The sequence below is a fragment of the Rhipicephalus sanguineus genome, chromosome 1 (assembly GCF_013339695.2).
Source record: "Rhipicephalus sanguineus isolate Rsan-2018 chromosome 1, BIME_Rsan_1.4, whole genome shotgun sequence".
Lineage (NCBI taxonomy): Eukaryota > Metazoa > Arthropoda > Arachnida > Ixodida > Ixodidae > Rhipicephalus > Rhipicephalus sanguineus.
Window position 1 is genome coordinate 211,498,236 of NC_051176.1, and position 13,223 is coordinate 211,511,458.

The 13,223-nt window shown below is 44.4% G+C and overlaps 1 protein-coding gene across 1 annotated transcript in view; it reads right to left on the reverse strand.

Moving 5' to 3' along the window:
* Positions 1–13,223, reverse strand: part of LOC119406690 (DNA topoisomerase 2-binding protein 1) — a 65,071-nt gene that overhangs the window by 10,187 nt on the left and 41,661 nt on the right. The window contains exon 4 of the mRNA XM_037673425.2: positions 1,814–5,344. Coding sequence (XP_037529353.1) covers positions 1,814–5,344 — 3,531 coding nt within the window. The remainder of the gene's footprint in view (positions 1–1,813; positions 5,345–13,223) is intronic.

The following is a 13,223-nucleotide window of genomic DNA, read 5'->3' on the forward strand; positions in this document are numbered from 1 at the left end:
ATGAACCTCCCCCCCCCTTTTTTTAATGCCCACCTCAGATCGAAAGCGCACGTCAGTAGAGAACAACCGTTCGGCCTTGCGAAGCGCTGCACCTCTGGCAGCTGCCGCCCGGATGAGTTATTAAGCAGCACGCAGAACTCCAATGGTGTGTTCTCGTCGATTTGTGGCAGCACAGTGAGGTCTGCTGACGATTTGGCGCTGGATTTCGAAAGAAACTGCTGAATTTTCTTGATCCAAAAGCTCCACCAACGACTGCTGCTCAGCCTCTCTACGGCCTCTCTTTATGGAGTCACTAGCAGACGATACAGCGACTGTACCCAGCAAAAAATTGCGAACGCGCCCAGTGTTGCCGGAGCACCAAGCATTATGAATATCCCCTATTGCGATACAAAGCACAAAAGCTTATTAAAAATTGGTGGAACACTGCCTAAACTGACAGTGGAGCAGAGGCAGCATGCATGATATCTGCACTCCACGATGAAGAGCGTCACCATGGACAAATAATTTCAATGAATCATCATGGTGGAAGGATTTTTTTTATCCTTCCTCCACGCACAGCATACAAGACAAATTGTGGCTGAAATTTTTGCATGATTTTGGGGTCATAAAGCATTTTTAACTTTCCAGACACAAACTGGACAAGCAAAGAGCAGTAATGCTCATGGGTTCAGTACAGAGCGTACACAGACAACAAGCAGCCAGAGCAAAGGCCATGTTGCCTGCTGCAGGAACGTTTCTTCGTTTCCCCCTTTTCACTATTTTTTGATCATTTGCTGTGAATCTCCTCTGTATTGCACTCATCCTCCCTTCGGATAGTGTACTTTATTGAGAAACATGCTTGCTATGGACTGTCAGTGGCATAGCCAGGATTTCTTCGGAAGGGGCAAGCCCTCCACCTGAGGTGGGGGCTGGGCAAGTATGTCGTCAAGCATTGTTTTAGGCTCTGTATGCTGTTGCAGACAAATTCTGGAAGGGGCAGATGCACTGTGTGCCACCCCCTCCTATGCCCCTGCGTTGCCTGTTGGACTTACCAGCAGCTGCATAATGAGCGGAACAGAAATGCATTGAGTTCTATAAAGCATAAAAAAGATTTGAAAAAGACTGCATTAGAGCCAGTCCTGCACTATTATAAGTGGTTATATCATAAGCAGTCCGAGCTGTACAATGTTCTTGTTTTCTGCACCATTTCAATTTACACTGTGGTCATTGCCAAAATCACACAAAAAAAAAAAAAAATATTAAGGCAGCTTTGCACTAGTGGTGCCAAGCCTGAAGGAAGTGTGGAGCTGGGCAGCCTTCTCTGTTTCTCTTCGGTTTTCACCTTCTTTCCTCCTGTCTCTTCTTTTTCCCTCTTTTCCAGTTTTTTTATGTCTATTATTTCTATTTTTCTGCCTATTTTTTCACTTTCTTCTTCTTTCTATTTCTCGCTTGCTTCCTCTCTTTTTTTTATAGGTGGTTTTGCCTGCGTTACGCCAAGCAATGACAGCATACGACAGCCGGGCCACTTAAGTGCTCCGCACTTAATATCACCATCAAGGCGCTCGAAGAACAAAAGGAAGAATTCTCCTTGACGTGAGCTCAATATACTACAGATGGCTATGCTATACATCATCATCAAGGCACTCGAAGAACAACAGGAAGAAGACTTCTCCTTGGCACGAGCGTGCACTCATTATGCTACAGATGGCTATGCTATACGTGGTTTTGCCGGCGTTATGCCAAGCAATGACAGCATACGAGAGCCCGGGCCCCTAAAGTGCTCTGCACTTAAAAAATAAATTTGAGAAAACAGCAGCATACTTGGGATACTTACCTTGCCTTTGTGGCTCTTTGTTGATGCAGTGGAGAGGTTCATAAGGCAGCTTTCAGTCAAGGGACCACCCCATTCATATTCCTCTTCATCCAAGAATTTTCCAGCCTTGGCACTCTCATCTAGATAAGCTGCATGCAAGATAAATTTCCCAGAAGCAAGAGCTGCAAGATAGCGTTCATTCTTTAGGGCCTGTAACAGGACCAAGTGTGTCATTTCTGGATTGTAGGCTTTGGATGTAAGCAGCACACCACCGAGTTCAGATATGATTGATGCATAGCGCATCTTCTGCTCATCTGAGAAGCCAGAAATCACAAACACCTTAGGAGGTGGCTCCACTGCTGGCTCTGCTTCCTCAAATACATTGTCATCTACTCTGTCAGGGGAATGCTCTGTTGCTGGCTGAGAAGCAGGTTCCATTTCAGCTAGCTTTCCAGCAAGCCTAGCCATTTCCATTCTTCGTGTTGGGTCATCCCAAGTAATGCCAACAAACTGAGATTCCGAGTCGGGTAAGGGAAGGCTAGTAATGACTGATGGCTTTGTAGAATCTGTTGCTGTGAGGACAGGGTGTATCGGTGAAGCAACTACAGGTGCTGGAGCTGGCCGCAAGCTCTGTCGTCGCCCAGCTGCTTTTGCAGCCATCATGAGTTCATCTAGCTGGTCATTTATCTTTTGCTGGCTCTCTGTGAGCCTCCGAGGTTGCAGTTCCATGCTTTCAGGTGCTTTTGGTAAGGCAATTTCCCCAGGAGCTGGTGACTTGAGGATGTTGGGTGAGCCAAGCTGTGAGGAAGTACTCTGCTGAGACCGCTGCTTAGGAACACGGACAGTTGAAACATGCCCTACAAGAGAAAGTCTCTCATCATGTGCACTGGGGAAGTCTGCTTCATCAAGCCAAGAACCAGAGCCCTTGCAAGCATAGACCCAGCCCGAGCTTACCAGCCGTTTACCTTGTTCTCTGGCTCTAAGCACTTCCCGCGGCACTACTTCTCCAGGCTTGCTTTGGTGTACCATATGCGTGCAATGATCTGAGTAAGCAGGAATAAATTCCCCACCTAGTTCACAAACAATGTCTCCCAACTCCTTCTGGACATGTGAAAGCCTCTTCGACACACATACAACTGCTCCTGCCAGAGGGCATGATGTTGGTGCAGCTTGCACTGGCTTAGTCTGTGGTACAGGGCTCGGGCTGTCTAGCAGTCCATTAAGGTCTTCATTGACACCAAACTGTTCCAGGATTTGGTCAAAGTTACGAGCAATTTGTTTTCCAAGAGACAAGGGACGTGACCTTCTCGGAGTATTCACATTTTCTTTGCAGGCATTGAAGGGAACTGGGCTTCCAATGTTCAGCTTTGGCCTGTAAGTGGAACCTATGCTTTGCTGAAAGCTTTCGTCTTCACTGCTAGCCTCTGCACTGGCAATACTACTGCTCATGCTGTTGTGGCTTTCTGACAGAAGTTCTCGAATGCGCTGACTTTTTAAAAAGCTTCCTGGTGTTGACAAACCACCAGCAGAAACTTTCCGTCTTTCGTCAGGTGTGCCCAACTTTGCAGATTCAGCAGCTACCATCTTACTTCTTGCATCAATAGCATTATCAGTTTGCTCATTAGCAAAAGATGGGCCATGAACAGCAAAACTTCCAGGCTCCTTACACATTGAAGTGGTGTGGGAAGCTGAAGTTCGATCTTTACATGCATCCAAATCTTGCCTGGTGCCTTCTTCACATGGCAGCATATTGGAAGATTCAGCTTCTCCATCGAGTGCACTATTCAATTCTTTTTCCGTTATTGTTATGCTGTTTTGATTATCAAGCTGCACTCCATGCTTTTCTGCAGATGATCCATTTTGGTTCAAAGCAATCAAATTGCTCACTGCTGACGAAGACTTGGTAATTTGAGACTGGCGAGCAGGTTCACTTAGCAAGAACATGTCCTCATCCATTTTTTCACCATACCTGGCACAAGCCACCAGCCAGTCTTTGGTGACTACAGGCAGTCCCCAATTTACAGCCGCCTCAAATTTATTGCCTTCAGGTTCTCGCGCAATCAAATGAGTGTTGGGCAAAAGCTTCCGCTGGTTGTTACGACGCACTGACCGCACAAAAAATTCCTGGCAAGTTGCACCCAACAATTCAGCCAAATGAGCTAGAAATTCTCGCTCTGGTTTGCCGTACTGGCTGAAGGAAATGACACAATCACACAGAGGATCCTTTGTAGGGGGCTTTGTGAATGGCTGGAACAGTGGGTCCTCTTCAAAGGTGAGCAAAGATTCCTTGTGAACACAAGCCTCTAGCCAGCAGTACGTGACCAACAAGCCATCAAGAGAGCTATATTTTGTGGGATCTATGACAAGTGGCACTATCTCTACCAACTGCTGCATACTCTTCCTGGAACTGTCACCAGTGTAAATTTTTCCTCCATTGTGTGTGATGCACTCTTCCAAAATGAGCTTATCTTCTTCTTTGAAGCCGTGTATCCTGAAAATCATACCTGTGAAGAGTGCATCAGCAGACTCGTACCTCTCCACTAATTTTTCATTCATGGGGCTGTTTTTCATGCTGGCTTCGAGAGAATCCAGTGCTGCACTTGTCTTCATGTTGCATGCTGTATGTTCAACATCATTTTTCTCATGATGAGAAGTGGATGCACAATCTCCAGCATCCATACTGACATTATTAGAGACCCTGTACTGTTCCACAATATCACTAAAATCATTTGAAAATGGATTTTCACTTCCTAGTGTCACAGATCTTTTACGAGTCTCTGTAGCGTTGGGCATACAATTTGCAGGCAGCTCACCACCTCCAACATCAGAGTGCAGCTCTGCAAGAAGGTATGTGTTGATCTTCTGCAGCTTGCCTGAAGCACAGCTTTTAGCAAACCACCATGCGGACACAACATAAGGTGAACCACCGTGCTTCTTGATCATCTTCATAACTTCTGAAATGAAGTGAGGGCCTTCAGCTGCTACCACATGAGTAACTTCTTCCTTGTATTCATCAAGTCTCACTCCCCCACAAGCATTGATAACTTTTCGCATTTTCTCAAGTTTTTCTTGGGAAAAGCCCCACAGAAGTACACAGCAGCCATCCAGAAACTGACCACAGCATGAGGACAATTTATCGATGTCAATATCATCAACTGGATCTTTCAGCTTGCACTCACGCAGGGTCAAAGTGCTCTCATTTGAGCGTGCAGTATCATTTATGTGAGTGGCATCTCCTGTTTTGATGACACTAAAGTCCCATGAAGGCAAAGGATCATCTGCAATAGACTGATTGGGTGTTGACTTTTTGCAGGTCTCATTTGGTTCCAAAGCATAGAGTGACTCATCAAGGGCATAGCCTGCTTGTGCGCTTTCATACAGCCAGCGAACATGGACACAATGCAGCTTCCACAGGCGAGCATAGTTGTACTTCTCCCCTGATGCATCCAAAAGAGCCACGTGGGTTGTCTTCTTGCAATGTAGCTGGCCAGAATAAGAGCCTCCATTTGACTCTACAAGGACCTGCAGCTGCTTACGTTCAGTAGTTGGTACCTGAAAGTTTAGAAATAAGAAAAAGAAAAAACCACTGTTTTAGATAGGACGAAGTGCTTATCTATATGAAGGAGAGAGAAAATGACAGCTACTGTTATTTTAACACTAAGTAAATGTTGAACTGTGTTCAGTGCACAAACAATGCAAACAATAGACTTACAGTAGGCTCAAAGAAATCGCTGAATTTTTGGATAAGAGAAGCAATGTATGAATATTTGGATGAGTTTCCAAAGACCAAACGAAAAAAAAAAAATCCCTTCCAAGGGTACCTTACCAGGTTAGGGACATTGCAAACTTGTTTGTTTACAATGCCCTAACTGTGTCTGCAAATTATTAGACGCAAGCGCGATGATGAATTGGTTGAAATTTAAAACAGAACGCTGCACCCTCTTCCTTTCACAGGAGCACCGATTCAAGAAAATAAAAAGTCGCACATGTGTACGCCTATGTCACAGATAGGGTTCACGTGTGAGACTTTACTTCCTTGGTTCCCCGTAACACTACACAGGGGTGGAAGCAGGCTCCAACATTTTGGAGTAGGGCTGGGAGCAGCAATACGACTATTTTGGAGCAGCATTGAAGCAACAAATTTGTAGTTTTGTAGCAGAGAAAGCAAGTCTTGGGACAGTTGCCATCCCGACAACATTTAGATTAAAATCTTGCTTTCAAAAAATACAAATTCCCAGAGACAAACGTTTATATCCAAAAGTGAAATTTCTATGGAATATTCTATACTAATCTTGCCAAGCAACTTCAAATAAAACTGATCACTGGCAACTGTATAGAACAGTAATGGCAGTAAAGTTCTAGCAGCAATCAGGACAAAAGCACAACACAAAAGCAATAAAAATCTACGTATTGAGCAATAGGATGCACGAATTACACAGCAAGGACCAGTAGTTGCCCTACTAAAGCAACTACGTCATCAAGGTCGCCTTAACTAATAAAATGAAACTTGACTTCTTCATAGACTGAAGAAGCAAATCAATTCCTTTTACTTGTCTAGAACACCTAGCAGCTTAGGAATGACGTCAACAAGCAAATGTTCCCATTCTCAACCTTGTCAATGTCTTTAGCTACCATACCCTAGGTAATCAGTTGATCACCTTATTGACGAGAAGATTTTGTAGCATTAGTGGTCTTCAGTAATAGGACCTTAGCCCTTTCAGACGCCACCTATGAAGAACTGTCTGTACATGCGTAAAATTGAGAAAAACATTACTTCAAGGCACTCGGTATTCTATTTTAACAAAAATGTCATAATACATTGATTTATGTGTGTTACAGTAATTAGTAGTCATTCATGCTTTGTTTTTGCATAAACACAATCAAATCTGAGGCTAGAAATATTGTGCAAATTCGTTTCCGATATGTTCATTTTCAGCACAGAAAAATTTATTTTTGTCGTGGCACACAGGAAGCGGCACGTCGAACGACTCGTTGAACACGGTAGTGACTCGAGCAAAATGATTATATTCAACGGCACAATGCGAATTGACGTTAAATGAAGACATATTTATGATGCAGAAGGTTCAGTTCGTCAAAACGTCAATGTATCTTGCCCTTTCTTTGCCACTAGTCGACACAACTAGCAAAAAAAATGTGGTGTACACAAGTGAGTACAAAGCGTCTCAAAGGGTTTGGTCAACTTCACTGAGCACTGTAAATCCTTTATCAGCTGCATGGTACACTAGCATGCGCTCCTTCAACAAGCACCCCTGGTGACAACTGCCAAGAAAACACCGCGGCACCAAGAATGTATGCTGTCGAACGCGTGCAGTCTGCCGCAGTACAGATCAAGACATGCAGAACTGCGCACACCCACTTTGCACCACACATAACCACAACAAAGCCGCCATTGTACCCAGTACATATGGCCACTAAGAATTAAATTCCTCTGCACTTTTCTCTCAGCATGCAGGCTGGGCATGGCCTATCGCTGGGCAGGCACTCTGCTCAGTTTTAAAGTGAAAGCCCTAAATGGCTTACGAGAAGGGTCACATAAGAAAAAGCCGGCATGTGGTACAAAAAAGCACATGACCACCCGCGCGCCTCATGCTTCAAGGCGCGCATGCTGGACATTAGCCGAGTCTTTGTGGCATTCACAAGACGTCCAGCCAGCATATATTAGCCCACTGAGTAGAAAATACGATAGCCTAAATATGGCAAATAACTGTACTGAAATTACTTTTTAGCACACCTAAAACAGTTCGGCACTGAATGGCACAGTATTTGCAGCCCTGATTACATTATCAACACGTATTTCTTCGGGAGCTCATCCAACGAATCAGTGGACATTTACTTGCTCTACAATTTAGCAACCGTGGTTGTTTATTAGTACAATGCATCTTTATCATCTTCGTTGCAACATGCGAGTGCTGCAGCTGCATGTTCCTGCCACACACATTCTTTTGGAAGTGTGCATGAGCATGGCCAGTGAATCCAGCCCGAGAGTGGTCCAGCTAAAGAGGTGTCCAAACTACACGGCAAGCTTCTCTGTAGTGGCAATCACGTAACAATATAGACTCGTGCGCTCATGGGTACATGAACATGAAAGAGCGAGATTAAGAAACAGATGACATCATCTCATGGAGGCAGCAGGCCGTGCATAGCCATGGCAATCTACTCATCCTGGGAAATTCTCAATGGCCCTAGTGCAGTCTGTGCAATGTATCTGCATGGAGTTGGCAGCTGCCTGGAAAGCTGGGAATGCGGGACTACAGTAAAGGCTCGTTAATTCGGATTTCACAGGACCGGAATAAATGTCCAAATTAACTGAATGACAAATTATTGAAAGTATCAAGAAAATGATAAACAAGTGTCTGCTACATCAATGCACTTCCATTTTTTTGATGAATACGTAAATATGTACTTATCCTGCATAACAGTAGCGTAAAAGCAGCAATTTTTGTCATCATGCAACTTCGTTTACAATGCAACCACGACGCGAGACTCTCTTGTTTAATTAGCCTGAAACGCACTCTGCATAAAAAAAAAATATTTTTGAGCAGAACGAAAACGTAACTGAAACATTATAATAATATCTGGGGTTTACCGTCCGAAAACCACGATATGATTATGAGAGACGCCGTAGTGGAGGGCTCCGGAAATTTCGACCACCTGGAGTTCTTTAATGTGCACCTAAATCTAAGTACACGAGCCTCAAACATTTTTGCCTCCATCAAAAATGCAGCCGCTGCGGCCAGGATTCGATCCCGCGACCTTCGGCTCAGCAGTCGAGAGCCATAACCACCGCGGCAGGGCATAACAGAAACATTATCTATTATTTCGTTCCGGAGGGAAACCGAAATATTTTTTTATTGTTTTTCGGTTTACGGGAAAACTTGGCGATCGGGAAGAACCGAGGTCATGTAATGTGTGCAATGATGCATATATCAGCGTACGGTATTAGCGCATATCTCAGACAGAAATCCCAAAGTAAACGTGTGTTAAGCTTTTGCAAAAAACGAAAAGAGTGGCAACCAGAGCTGTTTATATTAAGGCAAGTGGACTTTCGTGTGCTTGCCACACAGGTACAGTGAAGTTCACTGTAACACAGGCCAGTGTGGAGAGGGCATTCACAGCGCTGGAGGTTGTTTTATCAGAACAGCGGTCTCAATGACGGGCTGATCCTGAGATTATGCTCACTCCCTTGACCCAAAGCATTGAGCCTGCTCAGAAAATTCGCAACTAATTTTGAAAAAAATTAAGTGCTATAACTTAGAAGGGTTTGTGCTAGTTGGCAGGAATTCATGGTATACTTACTTGTGCTTGGGAAGAACGTGTTTTACCCTTGTCCCATCACAGGAGCGCAAGTAAAAGTAACTATACCATAAATCCTATGTTTTTATCGTTACTTTAGCTTCAAATTTTTGCAGACAAATAAAAACCGTTATGAACCGTTACGGAACATCTTTTTTTCGTTCCAGAACAGAAACGGAACTTCTTGCGCTGGAGCAAAACTAAAACAGAAACAAAAAACGTTTCGTTCCGACACCCTGCGCGCACATGAGGATAGGTCTTTCGCAGGTAAAATGGCCAGCAACTGATAGTTTGTCCATCGCGATGTAGCAAGCTTGTTGTATGCCAGCAGGCCGACCACAGCTGAAAGCTCTTCATCTTCAACGGCTTCCGCCATGTTTAAGTTGTGGGACATTGCAAGCGCATTGCATCAAGTTAAAACGAAGCTGCCAATGCCAGATCTGCGTGTGGTAGTGATGCAGAACTATCGATGGTACTATCGATGCTATCGATAGCTGAGTCACTATCAAACTATCGATGGTAAAGAATACTATCGATAGTACAAAATTCGATGGTACTATCGATAATATAAAATCAACAGCATGAACTCATTGCAGAATAAACTTGGTTCCCCACGCGCGTGGTACATAATGGAGCCGGAGGAGCAGGTTGAAGGGCAAGAAAGTTGACATGCTTGTATTCTTCTGACATGCTTGAGTGCTTTGCTGACACATGATCATCATAAAGTCAAACTCTTCAGCTTTAGCGGAACGGAAGACGTTACATGCGGTGGAACTGCACGGCTTCAAATTTATATTGCATTTTATGATTTCAAAATAAAAAAATACCATGAACTAGGTTGGTTAATTGTAAGGTGTGACTGGTTGCTTTTGGATGTGAATTTAATGATGGACATATTCCACCATTTTCACTGTGGAAATAATTTATTTCTCTCTCCACAAATTGCTCATAATTTAAGCGAAGCTGATAGTAGGCTATTGCATATATTTTGGCAATATCGTCGGCCAGCAACAGCATCATTATTCACACCACTATCGATAGTATTGTCACGTGGTTGTGAAGGTGAAGAATGCTGCAGCAAGAATGGGAAATACGGAGCTCTTTATTTGGGCGAACTTGTGCCCAGAAAATAAAACTCAATACACAAGCGATACACGGTGCACACTGATAGCGGCAAGAACAGTCGTCGGCCGCCGAGTAATCTGATCCTCGATGGAATGCTTCGTCTTTTATGCATAGTCATTGAACCTTCCAGTGTTATCGCTGGTGCTCGCGTAAGCTCTTGAATAAACTTGACTATTCGCGTCCGGGGCGTAATATTAACAGAATGATCTCAAACAATCGTGAAACTTCTCAAACATTACGCCGCCATCTACATCAAGCGTTGCTAATAGTCTTAGTGGGTGAAACCCAAATACATCACAACAAAGCAATAAACACGCGTGGCAGTAATATCACTAGTAATATTAACCATGGCACTACTGATTGCACTATCGAAAGTTTGTTGATAGTAGTACTATCGATAGTTTGAAAAAAACTATCGATGCTGTCGATAGTCAATTTACCGATAGTTCTGCATTACTAGCGTGTGGACAAAACCGTGGCCACTAACTGATGGAGAGAGTGATGCAGACAACGCCACTTCATTTGGGTTGTCTGTGAACACCATTTTCGCTCTTTTGTGCTGCACGTTCGTGCCGATTCGCGCTCAGCGCACTCCGAGAATTGTCTAAATTAACCAGGTCGCTGCCAGATATGACCGAATTAACGAGAGTTTCGTGCCATTAACCTTTTCACTGTCACTGAGCAACTACTTCGCACAAAAATTTGGCACTGATGTTTTTAAATGCGAAGTTCACATTTGGTCGCACAGAACCTCGTCAGTGCTACACCCAATCACGATTACTGATGGATAGTGTGAGCAACTCGAGCGATTTCTCAACCTTCTTTCTTCAGTCTGTAGTATAATGACAAAAATTGTAAATTTTCAAGTTAACACAAAACCGAAATGATAGGGTTCTCTATGTTGCCACCAAATAGTAAATTGTTCGCCTACAAAAGAAAACTTTGTTTTCCTTTTGGTATGTAACAAACCAGAGGCTTCTTGCAACAGTGAAGTGGTGGTAGAAGCCACCAGTTTTTTGCTGCATGCGTGTGCAGTGCAACGAAGGCTCAGGGATGCAACAGGCAAAATAGGATTCGGAGCAATTTTTGGAGCAGGAAAATCTCTCTTTTGGAGCAGGAAAATCCAAATTTGGAGCAGGTTATGGGAAAAAAAAAACTCCGTTTTGGAGCACAAAATTCCAAATTTGGAGCAGCTTTACAAACAAAGCTTGCTTTTGGAACAGTGACAAAAAAATATATGCGAACATTTCGATGTCACCACAATCATGTTTTCAGTGCATAACATGCTGAATAATGCCAGTGAATTCTCCGGAAACCAGTAAGGCCTTGTGCATTGGTGAATTTGCACCAAGGTCCTTTACACCTGGCCTACGCCACTGGCTGATCACGTCATTGTTGCAATCCACTTCATTCAGCACCGATGCGCTGAATTTTGTATTCCGCCCTGCTAAGAAGATCTTGAGGAGAAAGTCCATTTTAAAGAGAGCCACCATATGTATATATAGTTCAAGAGAAAAGTCTAAGTCCGGTGTTTATATGTCATGCAACGTCTAAGACAAACCAGCCGATAAGTACAATCTTCATAAGTGCGTCCCTAGTTTCGTGCAGCGCGTCTCCAACAAAGTGGACGCCTTCACTCCCGGGTCGGTCGCGTGCTCTACCGTACGACAGCTTTTCCCAAGGAGTATTCCTACCCGCTCCGCTCGTGACCGCATGTAGGGATACGGCAAAAATTTCGTTGGGTTAACGCAGCAATGGTGAGCTGCTTTCGTTTCTGCAAGCGACACGCAATCTGCGTTTCCGCTCACGTGGCGGTAGCCAACGGCATGTTTGGGTTTGTCGCCTATAAAATGCGTGCAATATACATATTAACAGTATAGTACCAATAGCGCTATGCCACACGCGCTACTGAACAGATATAAAGATCCTGATCGCGGAAAGGTTGCTGGCGATAACTCGTAATGACGTGCTCGTTGGTATCTGCCATCAAACATTCGCGCCAGGAAAGCGGTGACCGCACTCGCGTCGACGTCAAAATGGTTAGTCGATCAATGTCCACATTTCCCAAAAAGCGGAAGGCCTTTTACGGCACATTGTGGTGTCGGCCTCACCGCGAGTGGGGGGGAGCAAGTACCTTGATGAACTCATTCAGCTAAGGCGGTCAGGGTTTTCGCGTGTAGTACTTCTCTAAACAACATTTTACTCGTCAGTAGATTTAAAAAGACTTTACTGTATACAACCTGCGAATTCGTGCACGTGAGTACTGCTATTTCAACAAAGGCAGCGTTGAACCGGACTCCATCAAACAATAACGACATCCCCACTAAGATTTGCAGCACGTGTCAAACGGCTCGTTTGTCAGTTAACTTTCTTTATGCGGCGCTTCCACATTAAATTGGCGCTCACCTCTGCTCATGCTGAATGACCCGTAAAGCAGCGTTTGAACCAGCAGTAAAAACTTCATTTAGGCCCATCGGCCCACCAGCTAACACACCGGAACAGATTAACGTCTTGTTTGAGTCAAGCGCCATTGGATCGAATTGGATTGGATGAAGGTGCCTCTGGTGCCTCTCCCAACATTAGGTCGCCATTACGGGCTTCGTTCTGCGTTAAAACGAGGCTAAAACTAGCGCAACCGAAAAATTTTGCGGTTACCGGGGGCGTTTTGGCGCAGCGTGGCGCAATTTCGAGAAATATTGCGGTTTTGGCGCAGAAAAACGAAATTGTATCAAAATGGCACAATTGGCGCAGCTGTTGCATCCCTGAAGGCTGTGTTGCCGTGCCAGCGCTTGGCGCCAAAAGTCCATCCGGAAAGTTAGCTCTATGTGGGCCACCAGCCTTAAAGGGCCCCTCACCAGTTTTTTCACTCGGTTACAGCGCAACACACACGAGGACAATAGAAGAAAAACGGACAACACAGCGCTGTGTTGTCCGTTTTCCTTCTATTGTCCTCATGTGTGTTGCGCTGTAACAGAGCAAAAAAATGAATCCC